General features: G+C 41.0%; 1 protein-coding gene and 1 long non-coding RNA gene across 4 annotated transcripts in view; one reads left to right on the plus strand and one right to left on the minus strand.

Moving 5' to 3' along the window:
• vps8 (VPS8 subunit of CORVET complex) overlaps positions 1 to 15188 on the minus strand; it is a 45575-nt gene extending 30387 nt beyond the window's left edge. The window contains exons 1-15 of one of the 2 annotated variants that reach the window (XM_087133969.1): positions 15029 to 15188; positions 11838 to 11906; positions 10615 to 10727; positions 9677 to 9770; positions 9286 to 9373; positions 7903 to 8027; positions 7271 to 7357; positions 6495 to 6613; positions 5188 to 5287; positions 4620 to 4676; positions 3668 to 3790; positions 2843 to 2923; positions 2028 to 2198; positions 1566 to 1640; positions 617 to 652 (exon numbers count right to left, since the gene is read on the minus strand). In XM_087133969.1, coding sequence (XP_086990095.1) covers positions 617 to 652; positions 1566 to 1640; positions 2028 to 2198; positions 2843 to 2923; positions 3668 to 3790; positions 4620 to 4676; positions 5188 to 5287; positions 6495 to 6613; positions 7271 to 7357; positions 7903 to 8027; positions 9286 to 9373; positions 9677 to 9770; positions 10615 to 10727; positions 11838 to 11906; positions 15029 to 15130 — 1440 coding nt within the window. In that variant the 5' untranslated portion in view covers positions 15131 to 15188. The remainder of the gene's footprint in view (positions 1 to 616; positions 653 to 1565; positions 1641 to 2027; positions 2199 to 2842; positions 2924 to 3667; positions 3791 to 4619; positions 4677 to 5187; positions 5288 to 6494; positions 6614 to 7270; positions 7358 to 7902; positions 8028 to 9285; positions 9374 to 9676; positions 9771 to 10614; positions 10728 to 11837; positions 11907 to 15028) is intronic. The other variant, XM_022256368.2, reaches the window with a different exon arrangement.
• Positions 15189 to 21876: 6688 nt separating this feature from the next.
• Positions 21877 to 24692, plus strand: LOC110989381 (uncharacterized). Of its 2 annotated transcripts, none has more exons than XR_002599599.2 (4): positions 21877 to 21962; positions 22321 to 22382; positions 22831 to 23032; positions 23455 to 24692. It is a non-coding gene; the product is annotated as an uncharacterized LOC110989381 (long non-coding RNA). The 2 variants fall into 2 exon arrangements; XR_002599600.2 differs by having other exon boundaries at positions 22878 to 23032.
• The last annotated feature ends 447 nt before the right edge of the window (positions 24693 to 25139 follow it).

The following is a 25139-nucleotide window of genomic DNA, read 5'->3' on the forward strand; positions in this document are numbered from 1 at the left end:
ACAAACTCATTAAATCCCGCAACAATTCTCTATTTGAACCGAGGTTACACCACCTAACATACCTGATCACGACTACACGTGCGCAACGGATTTCGGAAGTCACATGTAAAATGCGAGCGATGCACTGCCGCTACTCAAAATGGCGACCGATAAAAAAAGTCAATGGCGCCCTCTTTTTTCCTGTACATTTAGCGCCCTCTTTTGCCATGACTCTTTATGTTTTTTATGATTTTTTTTCTATTTTGTTGGAAATCGGAACGTTCTGAATTTTGCGGTCTGTAAACTTAAAAATCAGGACAATGCCGATTAAATCGGAACGGTTGGCAGGTATGCTATAGTGCAGAAACATTTCTTCAACTAGAAAATCTGGGTTTGGAGGTAAAACAAATGTGCGACAGTGAGCACAGTTCTATGAATTGAGCACTGAGGCCAATGTCTCTCTCAGTCTGAAATTTTTGCCTTTTCCAACTAACTCAAAACAATCATAGACGCACATGACTGGGAAAAACTTCTACTGAGAATTTCATTGTTGGAAGGGGATTAAGTGATGTCTTTAACCCTCAACGTACCACACGCGGAACTCAAGGAGGTTGTACAAAAACAAAAGGCAACTTACCTCATGCCACTGCCTCGTCGTCATGACATGCAACGACTGCAATAAAATCACAACCACACCAAAGAGAATCACAGGGATGAATCTTTTTAGTGCAAGTGAATGATTACCAAAATTATTCCAAATTGAACAATGAAAACTGACTGCAGCATTTCTTAATTTTCTGACCTCTGGATCATTCAGGTTTCGCTACTCCAACTAGGCTTTTCATCCCAAAGTTTAAATCTATCTTTGTCAGTGTAAATAGGCACGATCATTGTGCAGTCCAACCCTTGCGCTTGCAGGGAAAGACAGACTTCAGTCATGATAGAAAGTAAGCAGTAAGACCAATGGAGTTTGGCACAATAGAACACTTTATCAATTTTATTGCATGTCAATATGACATTTGACCCTGAAGGAATTTAAGGAAAAACAGGGGAAAAAAATTTCCTGCAGACCCCAGAAGTACGACTATAGTTTAGCATGTTGAAAATGAAGGAAGTAACAGGAATTGAAAGGAGAAAAAATCTAAAATCCTATTAGGGAAAAATATCATGCCTAGGGGCTGCTCTTTCACACGTCGCAGTCATGTTGGCCAAACAGTGGCTGGTACAACTACGGCAGGGCTTGAAATATCTAACAAATTCTCTTCCAAGCATCAGTGATTATGTCAATCTTGCATTTTGTTTTCTTTCAAATAAAGTGCCAGAGAGTAGCCAAACATGAATGATCAAACCTAGATCTAGAATATTGGGTTAAGAACATCCTGCAACCCAGAAAATCCCAACAGATCCCACCCTGGCAAAGCAAACTTCAAAGCCTGAATTGCTTATGAGTTCTCACAAATCCCTACATCCACAGTCCTTCTGACTCCATCCTCATGACATACTGGATACAAACATGAAATCAGTTTTACCTGTATCAATTACATGCACAGCATAATTAATATCAGATCATAAGCATATGGAGATACCTTTGTGCCCAGGATGACTACTTGTCCTTTGTGTGAGGCAATGGACTGGTAACAGGCACGTTCACCAGCTAGGGCCTACAAAAAAAGTTAAAATAAAATTAGGCTTGTATTTAAGTCTGAAACAATTCTTAAAGTGACCTGAACAAATTCAGATTTGACAGAAACTGTTTTAAAATGCTATACTTGCTCTCAATATGAAACTATCAAAGGGTAGTGCTCACTTTAATAACTTAAATTGCAACGAAATTCAACCAATTTTGAGGTTATTTGAACTCCATGTATTCTCAACCTTCACTTAATTTCAAGTTAGTCAACACAATAGGTTCTAAAACTAGTGGTCATATGCTTCCCTTCAGCGTGGTTGCTGAGGGATGATTCAAAGGGGCCATATACATTCTCTATAGCTGCATCAAGGCCCTCCTCCAATTGTTTCCCCGCCCCCTCCCCTTGAGCCCGACATACCATGGCTTTACTGACGTTCCCTCCCGTGGCTAGTGACTTGAAGTGACTACTGCTATACACCAGCTCAATGTCTACCAGGTCCAAGACTTCCAGCTCCTCTTCCGTCCGCACATCCACGAGGTGGAGACGCTCAGTGGTATCCACGGTGACCAGGGTCTTGGAGTTGAACCACTAAAGTGAAATATGCGTCACTAAGAGATATCTTTCTCAACGGTCACCTCTTGAGCTGCTAACAACTCTTGGAAACATGTATATGGGCAAATCTAAAGTCTTGCTGAATTCCATTATGCAGATGGCTTTTCAATGAAATGTTTACGTAAGCCTATGAGATTTCAAAATTTACCATTTGATAATCTACCAACTACTTCGAAGAGGAGATTTTCAGTGCCAGGGGTAAATCATACAAATTTATTTTCCAACCAAAGACTTTTAATTTGCAGTACATTTAGTAGATTTTAATCCACAGCAAATTGTCACTTTAAGATATTTCCACTTGGTATTAATCTGTTGTTCAAGTTCAACATTCATCTTCCAATCGTCACTTGACACTTATCTGCTCTCTTGTATTTGAGGTTCATGATTGGTTTTATGGCTTTCAGGAAGTCCACCTTGCACTTTGCAACCTTCAGGAAAGGTGCATTATTATCATATCAATTATCAGAAATGTGCCACACCAAGGGCTGGTTCGTAGTCATTCCAAAAGCAACTTTGCAGAATGAACATTTTGTCACAATCTACCAAACTCCCCCTTTATGCCGAGCACGAACCAGCTTGACCTGGTCAATGACGCTTGATTACTTTAGCAGGCTACTTACATGTAGCGCAATGAGGCTGTAAGGCAGGTTGATAGACTGCAGTGGTAATACCTTGACCAAGCCTTCGTCATTGTAGAGCACCTGAGGAGGAAAGACAACCTCGTGAAGGGCCCATTTACACACACAAGCGGTAGAGGAATGTTGCATGGTAAGGAGATCTAATCGCAGTCGCTTCACAAGGGCAGACAAATCAGATCAGACAAATTGCGCACAAGTGCGGTAAACTGTTGTGTTTTGAATCCGAAGTGATTTTTCATTGATACTGCTCTGAGACGGCCTGTGCTGGCCAGTCAGAGGTCCCATCAGTAATGACATCACAGACTGACTGGCATGGTTGATCACTTGATGTTGTGCCTTTGATTTTTTCCTGTAGGCTACTACTGTTATTGCCTGGAGTCAATGATCTGTTTAAACAGCACGTTTTGGCACTCTAAACTATCATGCCACACATAGCTGTTTGTCAAGGCTTTCTGTTTCACATCTGCATAAATGGAACAAAGGAGCCATTGTTTTTTCATTGTTTTCATGTATGAACAAACTGAACTTTGGGAGGGGGGTGAAGGGTGGGACTTTTTACATTAAAAATGATGATAATATCTAATTCAGAGATCCCTTTGTTTTCTGGCATTTCAGTTCGAACACACAAGAGAGGGGTCCGGAAAAAAACAATCTTTGGAAAAAGGAAAATGTTGAAAAACGTATGATCCTAATATGATCCTGATGTGGACAACCTTATCTTTCAAACTCTCAAACTTGTTTGCATCTGTCTGGTTTTGGGGGGGATGTAATCTGTCATCATATTTTTTTTCTTCTTAAAAAGATTACCTGATGGAAATAAACCATGTCTGTTCTGGCTGATGCCAATACAGGGTCCACGACTCGCGAGACATCTGACGACTGTATGACGACAAACTGCCACGCAAGCAAGGGTAGGGTGGTCGGATCACCCTATCACAAAAAGAAAAACGGTGGGGGAAACACATTAAAACACATGGCACGGAAAGCTAAAACTAAAACCAAACGTGGAAACAACTGACTTTCTAATGAGAAGGGGTATTTATATGGCCGTACATAACCACTATTACTGGTGCTTAACCCTAGCCCTCCAGCCTACTTTGGCTAGAAACCCTGCCAGACACATCAGTCTGCATCCTGTATCAAAGTGGTTTGCCTGCCCAGTGTACCACAATCCAACAGGTCAACTCATCCCGAGGCCAAACAGCCTGGGAGTCTGTGGTTGCCAGTCACCACAAGATCCAACAGTGGCACTGTTCAATGGGACCAGCTCCCATTGTCTTAACATGGCCAGTACGTTCTGCTGCTGTTGATTGCCAAGTGCATCAAAGTGCATTAGACTTTTTCACCTGATGGGTTGTGCTATGTCAGGAAGGGTTAAGGTGCTACATCACATTTATCCCTGCTCAGTGGGCCATAAACACTCCTGTAACCATCTCAGCTCCCTGCTCAGCTCTAAGCTGCCATTCTTGGTGAAAATGGCCAATCAAACAAGACAACCTCCTCTGCCCTCACAGGTACTCATTTATACTCCAGGGCGGAGAATGGCAAGGCAGAGTGAAGTGACTTGCCCAAGGTCACAACTTGTAACCAGCAACTTGATTCCAACCCTCAACCCTTTGCTGAGTTACAAGTTCTAACCACTAGGCCACACACCTCCGGGACAAAATGTCAAACATAGTCTATAAAAAAGACAGGGTGGCAATTCTATCAGAGTACACTGTAAATGGGATTATAAAAGTTAAGATAATTTTTTGCTTACCTTGAGTTGTTTGGTGAATAATACTGTAAGCTTTGGCCGCACAGCAACCAGAAAAATCTGTCATGGAAAAAAAGGAAAAAACAGATAAGGTTTCAGATCTCTGGCCAGGTGTCAAAATTAGATTGATACATTGGGCACACGGCAGTCTCACAGTAATACTTCTCCAGAATACAGCTACAAGTGAATACTTTCTTCATCTTAACATACAGGCAAAAAAAGGGTTCCTTTATGATAGGAACTTCTTTGCCAGTTATTTAAAGTGTGGCAGATTGTATGTTGCAGTGGGCAGAGAAATTGGCTGCATGTAACTGGAGACATCAAATTACTCAACAAAAACAGATTAAACAGATTAACGGTCAAAGTGTCATGCAACGTACATGCTACTTCTGCATTGTATATTTCCTTTGACTGGCTCTCAGCTGATTTTCGCTAAGCACATTAATTTGCCTAACGGAGCGCAGCTGGTCACAGACATGCAGCAGTTTGTTCCAACTATTACCTCTCCATGCACGGGGCTTTCTTGTAGCCCCCTGCCCCTACTCTGATGTCTTTTGCTCAGTCTCCTTACCTTGGACAAGGTGGCCATTGCCAGGAGAGCCATGTCCTTCATTGGGTGTTGTACGACAGTGTTCATGTGAAGGGGTGCTATGGTCGCCATCTCACCACGGCTGATGAAAACAAGGAAGGAGGGGGGAAATTGACTTTATCAAGAGCAGAAACAAGATTTTCTGAGGTGTTAAGTTAAGCAATTACTGGTCTCAAAGCTGATCTCGTTCCGAAAGCAGCAGATCATCTACAAACACTCAAAAATTACCCAGCAAATTTAAATTTCTTACAAGATTGTCACTCTTAACCTTAACAGTATTTGGCTAAAAGCACTGCTCAACACAACCGCATGTCACAGTTGTCAAAATAACAGGCCTACTCAGTGTTTATGTACAAGATCCTGGAATTAAACTATTCAAAGGGTAACACAATCTGCAAGTCCCAGTCTCCCGTCCACCACAGGATTCAACAAGATCATGTTGACTACCCAATGCAAAGAGATCTTCAAGATTTCTGCCTGTTGCACCATGTTGAGCTCTTAAGGGTATAATGACTTGCTGCCGGGTGCTTTTAAAAATGCAGTACACATATACGGGAGATTTTCAAGATTTTCAGTTTTCAAAATTCTTCAAGAATCCATCATTTCATTTAACTGACTTTACACCCACAGGAATGACTGTTTGGTGGCTACTCTAAGCTGACAGGAACATTCATTGACTCCTGAGTATTTCAGCCAGGCCTGCCGCCCTGTAAAGAGATCCCAGAACCGTGAGGTGTTGCGTAATTTTCTTTGTCCCCAGTGAATGCGAGTGGCGTCTTTTCAAACACGGCTGAATTAGCATGCAGTGGTGCTGTATCGCTCATCAATTGGGCCCTGGAACACTTTTGTCCGTGGTGCTAATCAGTGACAGATTACCTTTGAAAAATGCAAGCCGAAAAATGATGGCAATTCCCAGCAGCGGGTCTTTTGTTTGGAGTACGGTCTTTTGTTACACGGCACCCGGGAGTGTGTATAAACCCATGGTGCTTGAAACGGGATTCCCCAGCAGCAAGTGGTCAATGAGGTTAGAGTATTCACTGAATACAATCCAAAAGCAACTGGAAAAAAATGAATAATCTGGTGAACTGCTACACATGACCCCAGTAAAATAGCATACAGTTGCCAAGCAAACAAATGGGCTCAGCACATAAACTATTTGCTGAGCAAAATTTGGTTACTGAATAAAATGTCATACACTTGATACTTCTTGCAACTAGTTCCCCTGCTGATTCTTGCTCAGCGCATCAATTTGATAACCACCATTTCCTACTTTGCGGCTATACATGTACCTGCCGGAAAAGAGACATCTGGATTCACACGTCCTCATGCCCATGACTCGCCTGAAGCTCAGCTCAAAGACAGAGCCCCCGCTGTCACTGCAGATGGCCATGGTGGGATCGTCACTGAACTGGAAAAACAAAAATGAAGTCAGTATGGCGGTCGTGAAAAGAAAAATGACAATTTCTTTACCTGAAGGAGTCGGAGGAACTCCCCTCCCCCAGTTCTCTAATATTATCACAATCCAAATTTTATTTTTTAGCCGAGCCTTCAGAAGTTTTCTCAGATCTTACAATCTTTTCAACACAAATTTTATGGAAATCCGACGTACTATGTTTGCAATACGTTCTCACGACAAAATAAAACGAGCAAGTCTGGAATCCGTGAAGATACAAAAAAAAACCAGTAAGGTAGATTTTTGAAGCAGTTACAATAGATTAGGGGTGAAAGACATGCATTCAGAAATGCACACCCTTGCTTCAGGCAGCTGGAGTATAAGACAATCCTACGAGACGCTGTCACCAACTTGCATGTTCTGAAGCACACAATATGGATACGTTTCACCAAATCATAGCACTGCACTGGTCCAAGGAAGTTGAAGACTTTCGTACTAGGCTTTGCCCTTAAACTGGCGCATATATTCATTCCGTTTGAATGATTTGATTCGAACCCAAGATTTCCTGCTCAACAGCGCAGAGGTATGCCAACCTGTCTTTAAGATCTGTTACATTACATTAAGGTTTAGCATACACAATAGAAGTCTGGTACTTGAACTGCTTCACCCTACCTGTATGTGTAACACAGCTGAGCCTGGCGGGTGGGCATCTGTGATGGTTCGTAAGAGCTTACCATTGGTCAAATCCCACATAGTGATCTAAGATGCAAATCCATAAGAAAACAGAGATTGCCATTTTAATGCTTGTCAATTAAATTTCGTCTTGTCAAGAAGGCCGTTCTACTGCAATCTTATTCAAGATGTTCACAGGCAGCTGACATCTAAAGATTTGGCAAATTAAATCTACCCCAACACTTTAAATGTCAAAATCTCAATAAACATAAAGTTATTTTCAGAGTAGGTTGAATGCTACTGCCTCTGGCACACAGATCCAATAAATTTGTTTGCTTTATACTGCTGCAAAGCAGCTGAAGCAATGCAAACATTCCTATTTTATAAACAAAAGAAGTTTTTAAAAACTAAAAATGGAAATAATTGTACCATTCCTTTCATTTCCACTTTCATTTCGATAGTGATGTTGGTAACAGCATGACCAATTTCCACTCTCTCATGCAAAACCAAAACCGCTGAACACTGGGGGAAGGCATCACCCCTATAGAGCAAAGACCATCCTACCAATTTATCGCTACAGCATATTACAAACCGACACTACGAACAAAAATATTTTTACTAGACACTATTACCTGTCCCCTAGCAAAGCCGGCCAGAAGTCTAGTACAGTCGTTGTTTATACCCAGGGCTGACACAGCGCCATATTGGGTTCCTAACGCAGTGCTGCCCAGACACCATTTCAACACCTGGTTTGGATCTGAGGAGAGACGACAAGCAGAAATGGGTAACGACCTGTGCAAATGGTACCTTCTCTGTCAAGATTAACTTCAGCTTCCTGAGCACTTGGAACCTCTTGATTGGCCATTTGTGAATATACGAAAGTGGTTGCACATAGCCTGGGAGATTTTGAAGTTCTGACATTTTCACCGGGGCACACTTTCACAGTGCTACTAAACACACGAGTTTAAGCAAACAGAGGCTCTGCATATTTCATGGAGACCTAAGCAGTAAGCACAGAGAATGCACGCTTACCTCAAAGGACAAAGTTTGCTTAACTTTGTGGCGTTTCAATGGAAATCTCTGTACTCAAACAATAGTTACCACAGCTGCACCGAGAAAGTGTTTATAAGATTAGCAAAACTTTTGCTATACAGTCATTTGCAGAAGTTTAAGACCACCTGAAATTTCGTCGGTATTTCTGTCCTGGGCCTGCATTACATTGTCTCATTGAATGATTACATAACATGTTTTTCACAGTAGTCCAAAGCCTCAGAGTATTTCTATGAGCCCATTTGAATGAATTTTGCAAAGGCAGGTCTGGTATGACATTCTGTCTGTAATGCAGCATGAGTAAAAAAAACCACTTGAAGTCATCAGAAACAGAGGAGGGCAGACTGAACATTTGACAGTTGACATTTCAAATCATGGAAATGTAGTAAAATAGTTGTTCAATGAAGACAGTCAGGTTACACATTGAAAATAAACATAAGCTGCCATGATTAATTGGTTTAAATTTGGTTATTCTTCAGGTCAATGCATTTTGTATGGGTGGTCCTGAACTTTTGCAAATGACTGTAGTAAGCACAATTTTCTGGTAAGTGTTGTCGATTTTCTACTCTGCAGCACCAGGAATCGGGCCCTGGCTTTACTGATCAAGTAATTTTTATCTTTCCAAAGTTAAATGAAATTTTTCAAGGGTTTAACCCTAACCCCCTACGGTATACGTAAATCAAAATGAAATCAGAGGATTAACGACTGTTAAGGTTGGAGCCATGGATTAAATCACATGACTGCTTTTTGTGTGCTCTCCAAGCAACTGGTCGTCAACCAACACGAAAATATGAGACACTGACTCTTGCTAATGACATTGTACAATGTACACTCTGCCTATGTCTCAGTACGGGGGAGCCACTGTTCAAATGTAGTACTCCGCAGACACACTTAACTGAATCATGTCCTTGAGATCAGCAGACAAATTGACAAGCTTGATAAGGCTTTTTAATTTTCTCACTCACCAAAGACAAGAATCAGACCATGTGAGGTTCCCACGGCAATGAACTGTGAAATGGCCATGGCTGTAGGACTGCCTGCTTGCACACGATCCTAGGAAAAGATGAGCAAGGAAAATGAAGACAAATTCAGATCATTAAAAACAGAGATTACTGGCTGACCAAGTCACATGCAATAATTACAAAGCACACGCTGAACATTAAACTAATACTTGGCAGGTTTTACCTAGCTTCTAGCTGAGCCAAATTTTACACGAACACAAACAGTAAGACAATGCCAGTACTGACACAAGGTAAACTTTGCCTGAAAATCTCTGGCACACTTTTGGTTTGACTCAGACAAGGAGATGAAACTGTACAATTCTTTTTATTTTGTGAGGGGAAAGGGGGTACTCACCGAAGCGGACATGACCTGGGAGGAAATGTTCTTGAGTACAACATGGCGAATAATGGAGCCATGGACTGGATACTGTACACTCTTCTTCCGGCTTCTGTGGACAAAAAAGGTTGATGGATGCTGGTTTGAATCAAAAGGACATCAAAAAAATGAACAAATCTTGGAACTTATCCAACCGCGTCATCTTAGTAATTCAACATGCAGTCAGCCATGGCAACTGTGACTTTAGCAAACATAAATCTAAAACATAAATTTATTCAAGTACAGGTTAAGCTCTTGACAAAAATCTAAGCTATGTACAGGAGTTTTTGAGGCCCTTGCAGGTCCTTGACTGCACTGAGCAACACTGCTCACAAAAAAAATTATTAAGCAGTTAATCTAACATTAAAGTCGGCATCACCTGCCATGAAATTTCATAAAAAAGGGAAAACCTAATAACCCTAACCCTGCCAGACGCACCACAGTACATCAGGTAAAAAAGTCTGATGCACTTTGATGCACTGGGCAATCAACAGCAATTGTTGAGACAATGGGAACTAGTCCTGTTGAACAATGCCACTGTTGGATCTTGTGGTGAATGGCAACCACAGACCCCCAGGCTGTTTGGCCCTGGGAAGAGTTGACCGGTTGGATCTTGGTACACTGGGCAGGTAAGCCACTTTGACAAATATGCAGTCTGATGTGTCTGGCAGAGTTTCTAGCCATAGTAGGCAGCAGGGTTACGGTTTTAATTAAAGATCAAAGACAACAAGCATACATACAATGCATGCTGTTTGATTACAAGTAAAGGTGCATGTACATGTACAACTAATCTTTCCACTCATAAGCATCATAATTCTTCTCCGTCAAAACTGATCAGACAATGAAACATCAGGTACAATGCTTCCTGAGACGGTAGTACATGTAGCTGTCCTTTACATAAAAGTCAATTTCCTAACAATTTCTGGGGAGACCTGCTGGGTGTGTTGGGTTCGGAAACTGATGTCGAGCCATCAGGAGCTTGGCTGAAGAGACTCAGAGAAGGGGCATCGACTTCAAATGGTTCATCATTCTAAAAACCCAACCCAACAAAAAAGACGGAATGAATCACATTCAACATTGATCCTGTTAATGCTAACTTTGTGTACACTGCATGTCACCACAAATGTCTGCATACTACTTAATAGGATTAAAATAAAATTTGCATAAAATAAAGCAGTTCATTCAACATGCGCTTAACAAGTAACTGAGATAGTTGAAGCCTGTGCTCCAGACTGCCTACCAAATGGAAATGCCAGAGCAGTGCTATAGTCAACTACAATTCGCAATTATAAAAGTGAAAAGAATGAAAGAATGCCAAAGTCTCACACTTTATAAATGGCATATTTTAAACTTAACCCTAACCTTCCCTAACCACACAGAATTGAACACCAATAAAGTGTGTGAATTTGTGGCACTGGGTACTGTACCCCTAAACTGCTTGTGCTTTAACATGGGTTCGGGCATACCCAAAATAAACAGAGTCCAACAGTTTTTGTGCACAGTTTACCATATGGCGTTGGAATTTGTGTGAATGGGTATGGTTCCTAGTGAATCACTCTGGGGAGTTAAAGTGCGATGAGCCAGTATAGTGTGAAGTCAGGACTCCCAAATGCATGACTCAGTGCACGCGTAATTTACAGCTTGTGAACGTTCAACTAATACAAAAAGAAGAGGCATCAGATGTCACAGAAATCTTAATCGCATGTGATACTGATCACAGCCTACCAGTGCTCCGTCAACCCTTTAACCCTCCTTTAGTTTTACAGCACAAATATGCACAAGTGCCCAAGGTCACTCTCTTGCATGTTGCTGCAGTGCACAACACAACACAGCTGTGCTTCTCTGAGGTGTTTACCAAGTGTCCCAAAGAGTGACTTCAGCATGGGAGGGTTAAGACTAAGGCTGGGTCCAAAGTACTTGTGGCTTGAAACAACACACAACACTATGGGAAATGGCTGCAGCCAAGACCATAGACTCTTGTGTAATGTCAAGCCACAGCCAAGTAATTCTGACATGGCCTAGGACTAATCACTAAAAGCTCCAAATAAGCACGGCCTGATAAAGATTCTGATTGGATAACACGGCACACTTTTCAAATTACCAAATTTGTGAACTACAATGCCAATCAGGTTTACTTTACCTCATTCAAAATGCTGTCCAAAGTTGGTGCTGTCTCTAACTCAGGGATATCGAACTCGTCATCATCGATCTGTGTGAAAAATAGACTGACTACAGTCAGATACGAATAGAAGTACAGCCATTTGCGAAAGTTTAGAACCACCCATACAAAATGCATTAACCTGAAGAAAAACTTAAACTAATTAATCATGGCAACTTATGTTTATTTTCAATGTGTAACCTTAGTATCTTGGTTACACAACTATCTGACTACATTTACATGTACATGATTTGAAATGTTAAGAGTCTAATATTTAGTGGGCCCTCCTTTAATTCTGATTACTTAGACTGGCCTTTTTACCCATGCAGCCTTACAGACAAAATGTCACACAAGACCTGCCTTTGCAAAAAGGTTTCATTCAAATGGGTATACAGCACTACACTGATGTTATGCACCACTGTAAAACATCAGTCAGTGAGAGAATATAATGCAGGCCGAGTGACAGAAATACCAATAAGATTCCAGGTGGTCTTAAATTTTTGCAAATGACCATAGTTGGTACGCAATCTGAGTGAGAGAAACCTTAAAGCCTAAAAACTACCTGTAGTTCTGCTTCCTATTAAATGGTATCTGAAAAATGGATAGTTTATTACACACACATGTAGGTTCATGTAAGAAATTGTTTCAGGTACTAAACTGATTCAATTTGCAGTTAAATGTATGTGTAACTGGTTCTGTTGAAAAGGAACTCCAATGCTCCTCCCTAAAAGAAAGACGCCATTTTGGGGGGGCAAATGATCCAACACCAGATTGTTGCTGTCAATCCTAACCCCTGCACATATCTCACTCCACTGGTTCCTTCACCCAAACAAATATCAACAGATACTGGCTCAAATCCAGCTCTGTCATATTCTTTCTTCCCTCACACTGTAGCTTGGTGGAATGCCCTTCCCAGAAGCACCTTGTCATCTCAATCCTATGAGGTGTTTAAAGGTGCAGTTGGAGCAGCCAACCTATAAACTTCATGGTTTCTTTTTACTTGCACTTAAGTAAATGTATCTTCCTCAGCCCTGAATTGCACTTTCACTGCACATGCACATCAAGTTTCTTTGGCATATCCAAACTTACAGACCTTGCCGAGTATTATAAGTAATCCTAGAAGCAGGAGATGTGGAAGTTCAAACAAGAAGGTTATGCGTGTTCAAGAATAGAGCATAAGGCTTTTCCGCATTTTGAATATTTTTTATGAAAATGAGAATAGGGCTTTAAAGAATGGACGTTAAATGTCACGTTATTTTCATCAATAACACTTCCCTTTCCAGCTATCTGCAAAGTTTCAATTCAATTGCACATGGATTCCGGGAGATATAAGGCTTTAACCCTAACCCCCAAGGGTTGCTGGCCCCAACCTTCCCCATTCACACAAAGTTAAAGTCCCCACTTTGTGCAAAGAGGCTATTGGACAAACCAAATGCAAAAGCCAGCTGTTATGGGCCAACCAGACCTATCCCCACAGAATTAAACACTTTATTACAGTTTAATTCTGTGTGGTTGGGAAGGTTTAGCGTTGAACGCTGCACCTTTAACCCTATCCCTCCCCCGGCTCTTGAACTAGAACTTAGAAAGCATACTGCACCTCACAAAATCCAACAGGTGCATGTACATGTACTTGTCTGTGTACTTGTACATGTACATGCAGGTCACTGTACACTGTACCAACCTGATAAACTCCAACAAAATGAATCTGTCGGGATTTGAGTGATATGGTATGGATTGGTCTATGCAGTATAGGATGACTTGCACTGAAGTGGTACCAAACCTGACAAAATCATGCATAGTCCAACAGTTGCTACAGCAAGCTACACTGCACACAATGAACCCTGTGTGTTCCAACTCACACAGAATCCAACACCATCTCCCTGGGCCTTTAATCCGTAGTCTCACAAAATTCAACAAGTTCATCAGGTACGGTACCAAACATGCCAAAACCTCACAAAACCTGCTGTTGGAGTAGGGCAGGTTTGGGGTAGTTCGGGTCAATGTCACATGACTTGTCGCTTGATGAGGTCATCATTACATGAGGTCAATTTTCGTCTATAACCCTTCCCTTTCGAGCTATCTGCAAAGTTTCAACCCGATGCCACATGTACTTCAGGAGATATAGGGCTTTAAAGAGTGCCATGTGACTTGCAATCAAAAAATCCCCGAATTACATGGAAAACAGACACTTTATTAGTCCCACAACTTCACCAAGTATTATCACTCCCTGAAGTACATATTTCTCAACATTTTAAACATGCGTAAACAGCTAGCCTGATAACGCAGCGTGTATCGCACGCCCTGATATTGCCCCTCCCCCGCTTCCAAAATGGTTGAGCCGATATGTGATTGGGGTGGTTCCCTGACCACAGATTTCAAAGATGTCTTTATGCATAATCTTAACGAGAGTAGTTAGAAATTGGAATTCTCGGGACTGGTATCCAAAGCAACATAAATATTAGTTGCGCAAATACGCTGCGTCTGTTTTGTCACGTGATGTACGGTCATAAGAGAATGCAGATGTGTGCGGATCAGAGGGATGAGAGGTGAGGATGGCAGAAAAAAACTCATTTTTTAAAAATAATATAGATTAAATAGGCCTACTACAAAATAGGCCTCCACTCGAACCCGGTGGTTCGATGTAGGGCCTAGTTAGAACTTCAATGTAAGGGTCTTTAGCCTAGGGGAAGATTTGCTTAAGCGAGTGCAAACAGATGTTTGATCTGGTACAAGCACCTGACATTTACAGGGCACATTTCAAAATGCCATAGCATACGGAGCCATCAAAAAGATGGCCCCATGGTATTAAAGGCCTACGCTGAGTTGTACCTTAGGCCCGGCCCCTAGTTACTGTTGAGGAAGTGGGCCAAGCTTCTTCCATGATACATCATGACTTCTGCCTGAAGAAAAAGCCAGTTGCCTACTTCAAAATTCATGATTAGGTAAATTCAGTAATAATCTAAATCATGGCCAAGCAAGCTCCTTGAATTTGATGTAGGGCCTACATGTAATAAACTGACAAGTGCCAGCACAAAGGCGGAGCTTGGCAAGGACTGCGGGGGGGGGAATGAGGCATAATACATGTCATATGGGTGAACACGTTGAGGCCAAACCCTAAGTAAAAATATAATTTCTCGCTTTACCATATACATGAAAATTTCAAATCATATTACCGTGACGTCATCAAGTGACAAATCCACGTCCAAATTCGTGAAATTATCTGTGGGAGCAGAGGACATTTCAGGCCCTTTCTGACTCTCCGAAGTCTCTGCCATTTTCCGTGCGACCTTCGGGTGGGCGACCAGAAATTTTCTTACCACATGTAGCTTGTAGGATTCTACACATGCAGACTGGTCCCACTCCCTACCACAAACGCAAAAGTGGCTAGCTAGCTGGCGTCTGGGGTCCGTGGTTGGTGAAGTTATCCGCATGCGCAATCGCTTTGAAGACCGTATTCACGGGGTACCCAATTTTAATCGTATTCCTGAACGCATCGTGCACAATTTGAACTGCTTGGGTCGGATTGGAATAGGGTCCCCGTGAATAGTAATAGTGATCACATTTCATAGAGTTATATAGCTTTATGTGATGTTTACGCCACCTTTCGTGCGCCCGTGACAGAACACAGTAGGCCTATCGCCTCTAAGAACATTCTTGGGACACAGTGCCTGCTTTGGTATCTAACAACAATGCTGGGTGTTTTGCCTGGCATGTTAATCGGTTGGTACATGGTCCCCACTGCGTCCCGGGCGGCCATTAGGCTGAAAAGATTGACGTTGCAATGTACACATATTCCTCCAACGGCTGGCAGGCCTATAAAGTGGGAGGGGGGCAAAATTACTACCTTATCAAAGGTGGGGCAACCCCGCCCCCCGAGTTCCGCTGCCAGTGATTGGTCCCTTTTGTCCTCAAAGTATACTGAAGTGTCTTGTCCACGCCCTTGTGGCATCATTTTTGCCAGTTTATGAACTACTATTTTAATAATACTTCTCATTACTTGTAAGTTTTATTAAGATTTTTGTAGTCCTTTTTAAAATCATGACCCCTTTACCTCTGTTTTGATTTTTTTTTTATTTCTCTGAGTAAAATGAAAGAAAGAAGGAAAGAAAGAAAGCAATTATGCGTCCACGCACAAAGTTTGTCACGTGACAGTGTTGCCACGAGTGGGTCATACGCTCATTTTTTTCACTAACGTACCCACTACAGATCCCCGAGTTCCGTGGACGTATGTGTTCACTCTCATGCCTTTGTGCACCACCTCTTTGCTGTGGATTCGAGGCAGACGACGACGCTGGACACCGTTCCGCGGATGGAGACCATAATTTATTTGAACAAACTACATGTATATACAAAGTTTACGGAGATAACCTAATAACTACATATTGAATAGACAAATTAGACCACCCATATTATGAACCCAGTTGCACAAGATCCGACACAAATTACCATTTTTTTTCCGTTCGGAAATGTAACTTGCCGATACAGTCTTTTTTTCACCACATTTTCTCCGAAATTTCACTTAGGCCTATGATTAGCAAGAAGCACATCACAAATAAAATCTGAAGCATGATTATATTCCCAGGTATAAATTCAGCAAACTTTCCCACAATGTGGAAGATCTCCGGAGATGGATTTGATATGGTCGTTTGCTGGCTTGACTTGGCAATTACATGTTAACAGCAACATAACAGAAAGTGACCATATGCACGACTTTGCAGAATGTAGCGCCTGCGCACAAACTCCTTTCACTTGGAGTGAAGGGGAACATGCGGGTGTAAGACGTGTACATGCACGTACGGGAATAACTGACCACCACGCCCTTACACTCGGGGGGCGCTGTTCTGAAGGCTGACGTAATCTTACATTGTGTTAAAATACGAATTTCGTATTATTTTTTCTTTGTAAGCTATTATTATTCAGAGCTGTGGGTTTATAATTCAACAAATTAAAAAAAGGACTGGCCTATGGGAACTTTTATAAAAATTTACTCGACAAATAGGTTATCCAATCAATCGAATTTGAACTACGCAATGACTGGTTTCCTCCGCAATGCGTTCAAAGTAAGAGTGAGTGAGGAACGGGAACCAGTGTAATTGCATAACAATGAAATCAACACGTGGTGACGCGCATTCATAAATTCGCGGGCTTTGTGGATGAGCTTCATTTGGCACACAGGGCACATCCATATGCGTCAACCTACACCAACATGAAGGAGCTTTAGTTTCTCTACGCCATTTTTACAGCCAAAGTAAGTTTGCCGTTTTTAAGTCGAACGGAGCTGTTTTGACCCTCTCAAGTAGAAGTGGCATAGTTTACTGTTTAAAGGGTACACTGGACTAATTAAAGTTTGAAACACCGACTGCTTTTAGCACAAAATTAAATTTTGACTGCGACTCGTTCACTTCGTCACGGTAGCCTAGGCTAGTTTCCCTTGGAGCAGTTTATCAGCCTTTTAAAAAGTGACAGGATGTCTTAAAGTCAAATTTGGCAATGAAAATATTGAAGCATTTATATAGAAAACATTTTGAATTTTTCAGACCACAAATGATGAGGCATATGACAGGGTGTGGCAAAAATTCCGTACTAGTGCGCCACCATCCCCGAACTATTTTGCAATTTTTAAGCACCAATTTTTGAAACGCTTCCCTACAAATCATTTGATGTGTGATTGAAGGTTGAGCGTGCCGTAGGTTTTGATGGATTGGGGAATATTTCATGCGCTATACTTCAGGCGATTTTGACGAAGTGGAGGCCGCCATGATAGTTACTATGTCTGGAAAACGGCGCATGAGTCCAGAATTTTTTCTACGAAAAATGATTTTAAAGTTTTGATTTGGTTCTTTTACAGATGATTCCTACACACCATTGAATCAGCAAGGGGAGGTTGGAACCAACACTGACGCATGTAGCTTGCAGGAAGAATCAGCAGTGAAGATGCCCTCATACACAAACCGTATACGACACGATTCTACTTGAACTGGAAGTGAAACAATAGACCTACAGTCATACAAGATCACGTATCAATGAACTTGCCATTATCCAGGGTTAGCCTGCCGCATGGAACAAATTGAACTTGATAATAGTCTATTTCTAAAATAAGCTAATTGTGCTTTCTGATATTTTGACTCACTATGCATCAATCGAGTCATTATGCTAGTAACGGTATTTTCAGATCATTTCTTCACAGCCATAAAAACAATCCCATTAACCATGCCAACCTCAACCATCCCCCAACCATCAAACAATCCCATTAACCATTAACTGTATGAACCTCAACTAACCCCCGACCACTAACGATAACAAACAATCCTATTAACTGTATAAACCTCTACTAACCCCCAACTATTAACAAATATGTAATAACAAGCCATTACCCCTTAAAAAACCATCTACCAGTTACCCATTTCCTAATTATAATGAAGAGTGTGATCTGTCTAAATGCTGTAAAAGATTTTTAAAAAGATGCGTGCTGTTTACGAACTTCACTGCGCATGGTACTCTTTTGAGTTCAAAAATCAACAGCACATTCTAAAAGTCATAAAAATTTCAAAAACTTTTCAAATCACTGCCCCAACAGGGCAGTTTTCTTTTTCGTAAACTTTCTTTGAAGTCCAACCATGGAGAGATTCAATTTAACTGTGCAGGTTCCCTGGATAAAATAAAGGCATAGTCTTCAATAAACGAGGGAAATCAACAACACATGCTGCAGTGGACTCTGTCTTCAAGTTGACTTTGAGGTTTTAAAAGGAAGTCATGGACAATGAAACAAACCAGTGTTTGAAAAGAGACAGCTGTCTGAGAGAAAATGAACGAACAATATTAGTAAGGAAGAGAGGACTCGGAACGATATACTGGAAAGAAATTAGCTTATGATGTCTGGAATCGGTTCTACTGAAGTTACTCTCGTTCAACTTCAAGGAATACCCATAAAGGTGAGTATTATTTACAAAAAATCAGTCTTTGTTCAGCACTTCGCCCACAGATTCTGTATTTTGGAGTGGCTACGAACTCTACTCATAGCAGCCAAACTGCTAAACCTGTATATGGACCAAAGAACTGTGCGCATAACCACAGGTATTATGTGCAACAGTATACTGTGCACACTGGTTCAGAGCTACATGTGAGTTAATCCATTTTATGAAGAGGTAGTTTGGATAAGTACTGGTAAATTTTCAGCTAATTTCTTTTTCAAATAGACATGCATTTAATATATAAAATAATCAGTCGCCACTTAAATCAGAATCTTTGGAAGAGGTGTTGTCAAACAAATATTGACTGCTTTATCTTGTGGTGCAGTAAAATTAGTCGCCTGAGGTGATCCATTTAGCATCATTTCATGAGGTGAAGTGGTCAATATTTGTTTGATATTTGATGATGAATGCAATAAAACAATGTATTTGGATTTTTTTATTTTATCTGATTTTTCCCCGACCTACTTTCTATTCACGCAGTGTGTATACCAAAGAAAGAATCACATTAAGTTCAGTTAGAAGTGCAAAATATTTTGCACGAGAAAAGAAAATGAGCTATAAAGATTTCTAAAATTTTGAGCCTAAATATCTAGCTTTTTTTGGGGGGGTCAACTTTGAAATGTACTTTAATTAAGCACTCAAAATGTACCCTGTGCTTGCTTGGATCAGTCACCGCTGATATGCTACTAAGATGCTGTTTTTACACGATATCCCTGGTGAGTAATTTTCTTGCTATCTCATTTGTCTCTTAAAGTAAAAGGAATTCTTTTCATTTCTACAGGGACCACGCTCAAGCTACTTCTACCAAGAGCAAGCTGAATCAGTGGAGGCAAAGAAAGTGGAAGTTTGCTACTAGGTAAGTTATCACCGAAAAAAGTTTTCCAAGCCAATTCCTTCATCACGCCACTGAGTGTCCTTTATACCTTTCAAATCCCTCAGTGCTTGATTGATCTTGCTTGATTTTGTTTCAGCATCTGCTCAGAAGTAGTGGACAGACGAAGTAGAGGCCGGGGGACAAGATTGCATGTTCACTAAGGTGAGGTAACCATTTTTTGCAGCTGTGAACATGCACAAGACCCCCGGATTGCAAGATTCATCAGATTTAACAGAGGGGATTGTTGATGAAAACGGTACAACAGGGAGATGGGTCATCACAAGTAGAGGCCGGGGAATTCAAGACTTGCATGTTCATAAGGTGAGGTAACCATTTCTTACAGGCGTGAACATGCACAAGAACCCCGGATCATGGCAACCAGGCCTGGTAAAGTAACCCTTTATTTTTGTATCCAAGCAAAGTTGAAACACTTTTGTTCAAGTTTGCTTCTGAATCATTTTGGGGATTCAAAGCATTTTTCGAGTATTTTGTCAAGTTTGGTAGCTAGATGACACTTTTGTCAAGGAAAAAATTGAGAAAAAAAATTGATTGGTGTTAATTGAGTTTGAAAACTTGGTGCAGAATTAAACTTGATTTTTGTGATGTCTGCCAAAGTTCACTGTTCGCAGCATTTTCCCAGAATGGTTCAGCTACATGTTGTGATTGTGCGGGGTGGTGGTCTTTTACAGGTCATCGGCTCAAATTGAGCAAGTCCAACTCTATTAAAGGACTATGGGATCATCTATATCCCGATGTCCTCAAGATGGGTGATGGGATCTTCTATATCCCTACATCCCCAATGCAAGACCAGCTGGACTATGGGATCTGTTATATCCCTATGTCCATCCAGGGGGCAGATCTTGGGTGGCAGTGACGGGGGACTATAACTCGGCTCCTTGGGGAGCTTGCATGTTCAAATTATCTGAAGCATCATATGCCATATATCTCTCTTGGAGAGAGAACTATAACTCCACTCCTTGGGGAGCTTGCATGTTAAAATTATCTGATTTATCATATACCATATATCTCTCTTGGAGAGAGAACTATAACTCTGCTCCTTGGGGAGCTTACATGTTAAAATTATCTGAAGCATCATATGCCATATATCTCTCTTGGAGAGAGAACTTAGGACAACTATAACTCGGCTCCTTGGGGAGCTTGCATGTTCAAATTATCTGAAGCATCATATGCCATATATCTCTCTTGGAGAGAGAACTTAGGACAACTATAACTCGGCTCCTTGGGGAGCTTGCATGTTCAAATTATCTGAAGCATCATATGCCATATATCTCTCTTGGAGAGAGAACTATAACTCTGCTCCTTGGGGAGCTTACATGTTAAAATTATCTGAAGCATCATATGCCATATATCTCTCTTGGAGAGAGAACTATAACTCTGCTCCTTGGGGAGCTTACATGTTAAAATTATCTGAAGCATCATATGCCATATATCTCTTTTGGAGAGAGAAAAGAAATACAATGATTGCCAAGGCAACATCAAATATCTCAATGGGGTATGAAAAGGAATTTACAAATTGATGGTCCACTGGGAAATATTAGTGTAGCGTAAGGTTATGTAGGGAACTTGCCCCTGGATCTGTCCCTGCAGCAAGGCTCCACCAGCAAAGGTCATCTTTTAGGGCATACGTAACTTCCTCAGGGTCTTTTTTGTTAGTAGTGAAACTTAAATGTTTCACTATAGGTTTTTTTCCTCTAGCTCAGTGGGATCTGTTATATCCCTCTGAGAAGTGCAGAGACATGGGATCTCCTATATCCCTATGTCATTTAGGGCTTAGGTGTGGTGCGGAGATCGATCTAAAATTGGAACTCGCTCCAGTTGGAGTCCTGGGGGGTTCCAAATGCGAGATGTGCGGAAGGGGCTAGGCAGTTCGTGAGTCTAGCCCTACCAACGTTTCTGTTAGCCAAAAAAGATGCAGGTAGTTGTGTCCCTCGCGTTGAGGGCCGCGGACCTCTTCCATAGGGGCGTGGCCCTGTTATCACTGGGGTTAGCAAAACGCTGGTACGTCCTCTCACCTTCCCGGGGGTGAGAGGGCGCGCGTGAGTAGGCAAGGGCACTCTCCTTCGGGAGGGCGGACCGGACAGTGGCAGATGGTGCCCCTGCGGCCACAGGGTAGTACCAGTCTGTCCAGCGATGGGCCCGCTAATTGCCGAAAGCGTGCGGGGCTGGTATCCTGGGACCTTCACGTGGTGGCCCTGTTTTCACTAACCTTACCAGGATATTCACTTTACTGCAGCTTCAATGGTGAGCATGTATTAACATAATTTATCGAGACAACTTTGTTGATTCCCATGCTTCTCAAGAATTCTCTTTTTTTTTTTAAAAAAAGACTCCATTCCAGAGTTGGAATAAAGTTCACAATGTGGAAGTGGCATTTGTTCATCATCACACTTCAACACCATGTCGACTGAAAAGTTCTAAACTGATTTGAAAAGTTCAAAAAATTTCAGATTATGTGGGGGAAAATACCTAAGATTTTTTTCTCAAAATGTAGTTTCTACCTTATGTAAAACCAAAGTCAAGTCTGTACAAGAAAATGTGATAATATTAAAATGCGTTTCACTTTTAATAATAGTTTCTTTTTTCTTTTGCATTATGACAGGTAATGAACTCTGAGGTGATACACGAGGGAGTATGGACGTGATGGTTAAATCCTGCATACTGGTATGTTGCCATTGTGACATGCAACTAGATCACATCAGCAATAGATGCATTGATGGCATCCTGCTCCCCCATCCCCCCCAAAAAAAACCTCAATTATGCCTCAAACTGCTCTCGTTTTGTTGACTGTGGGCTCACTTTTGCCTTGCATTTTGAACAACTTTTCCCCTACATGTCCAAAACTTAAACTGAAAATCTTCATCAGTCTCATTTTGCATTGGCAATGTTTACCAAATATTTGTGCACCCTGAAAAATAAGCAATTTTCAAGGGGCAAGCAATTTTACATTCATTTAAAATTGAAGAATCAGTTTTAATTAACAACTTGCTAAAAAGGCAAACAGATAAAGATCCAAATTTATGCCCTTGCAAACTAAGCTCTTCATCAGAATCCTGCCCAATCAGACAAGTGCATTTGTTCTGCAGATTTTGAAGAGTTTGTCTTTTTGAAGGTCACTGTTTTTAAGGAAGATGACAGAAGACTGTTGGCTTTTTGAAGGTCACTGTTTTTAAGGAAGATGACAGAAGACTGTTGGCTTTGAGACAGCTCCCTTGATGGATAAAGCACCAAGAGGCCAGACACATTCACTGACCGATGAGGACTGTGGTCACCATGGTAACACCGAGGGCAAAGGCTTCCCGAGTGGTTAAGTGGTATGCGAGGTTTTTGCATTGCTCGAGTGTAAATAAGGACTATTAGACAGACAGAAAAAAACCTGCTAACCCCCTGGATTCCTTTCACCCTCAGTGCCCGTCTTTTTTTTGGGGGGGGGGCTCTTGTTCACTCTTTAACTTTCTTCAAGCAACATATGTTGAAATAACTGTTCAATGGGTGAAATCCCTTCATTTGGATACTATATCAGCAAAATATAGCAGAAAATCCATTCTACCCTTGACAAAAGTGTCTTGGCCAAAAATGGAGCCTCTATTTTAAAACAAGAGGAAAATATGAATGAGAAAGTTTGGTATCTTGCAAGAGTATTGCGCCTCTTCTGTAAATTGAAAAGTATTTACAATAGCTTCAAATTGTTGTAGTGAATGGTTTGGTTTTTTTTTATTTCTTGATATTTGGCCAGTCCAGGGGCACCAACCAAGCAAAGGTCATGGATGCTGTGGAGTGGCTGGAGAACACGCTGGATGATGAACACATTAACTGATGACATCTCCATGGCAACACAACTCAAGTCATGACACCTACACACAAAGCAGCTTGATTGGAATTATTCAAAAAGCTGCCAAAAAGCATAAAACCCTATTTTAAGATTTGATTGGAAGTTGGCAGTTTTGGTCCTTGAAAACTCTGCCCTAAACCTGAATGGTCTCCAATAGATCTCCACAATCACATACTACAGCTTTCCTCAGACAGTTTACATACCAGGTTCAATGCATATTTATCTATTTTATTTCCCATGTTGAATTTGTAACCTTGTTATTTTTTAAAAGCATTGGCTGAAGTTTGGAAGTTTCAAAATGACGTAAGCTAGATGTAGTAGGGGCAAGAATGTTGTGATTGATTATATCATGTTATTGTTAGGTGCATAATCTACTAATTAAATTTTCAGGTGATGGGTGTCAACATTCTTATGTAATCCTACCAGACGTATTACAAATCAGGATGTCTTCCGCATAAAACTTCCTTGAAAACAAAGCAATTGTAACTGAAACAATGGTCCTGTCAAAAACAATGTTACTATTATATTTACTTTCTTACTGTTTACATTTTTTTATGAAATGTCCACTTTGGTGAAGACCAAAATTAGTCAAGTAGCTTCACGTGGGCTTGTAGTTGTGAAATTTTTTTTAAAGTCTTGTTCTCACCATTTTAGGCCTTTTTTCATTTCCAAGCACTGAATATTTGTAATCTGTGAGTCAAAGTCGAATGATGGGGCGACTGACCTCTTTGATGAACTTGCACTTCTTTCAAATTAATCACTTTTGAATGAAAGAGGGGCAAAATAAACCGGAAAACCAATACTAAGTTTGAAAAGGTCAGCATTGATTGAGTACTTCTGTGTGTGCCATTATGCTGTTTCAATTTGTTTGCAAGGAATGAATTCTATAGTACTTATTAGTAGCCTAAGTAAATCTCTTACGAGCATGTTAAGAATTGGTCTTGGCAGTTATATGGATGCAGTTTGTAGTTTACAAAGGAAGCCTCTTGCAGGATGATAAATGAGATCATGAAATCATGAATGGGGGAGATGTTTATTTTTGTATAATTCAGCCTGTAGTCTCTCGTCTTTGATCTTTAAATAGCAGTGCCCCATTTAGGGTGTAGCCAATAAATTCTCAGTAACGTCTCTTACTCAAACTATCTCTTTGTTACATGTTCTCTTTTCTTACCATGTCTTATGTTCTGTAATACATATACTACTAATAGTCCCACCGCAAACTGGGACTATCCCTTGGGAATGAATTTACCGCGACACTGCCCCATTCCTTCAATTTCTGTGTAACACTGGGTTTAAGTAAACCAACATAGTGACTAATTTGATAAGCTGTGGCAGGTTGGGGAATAATGATTTTTGCTTTGATATCGAAGACTTCCGTCTTCAATGTGTTAAGTTTCTAATTCCTGTCGTCTTGCGACTATGATCGTGTCTGACTTGAAATTCTTTGCATAGGCCGATTTGACTTTTTTTTCCCGCTCGGCGCACTACACTTATTCAAGCCCCATTAAAACAGTGTAAATCAAAATTCGGTGCCTCATTGCGGGCAACTGAAGTCCGAGGCTTCTCAAACAAAAAACAAGTTGACAGGT

Source organism: Acanthaster planci, linkage group LG03 (assembly GCF_054643075.1).
Source record: "Acanthaster planci isolate LZ-2023a linkage group LG03, COTS_SCS, whole genome shotgun sequence".
NCBI classification, from domain to species: domain Eukaryota; kingdom Metazoa; phylum Echinodermata; class Asteroidea; order Valvatida; family Acanthasteridae; genus Acanthaster; species Acanthaster planci.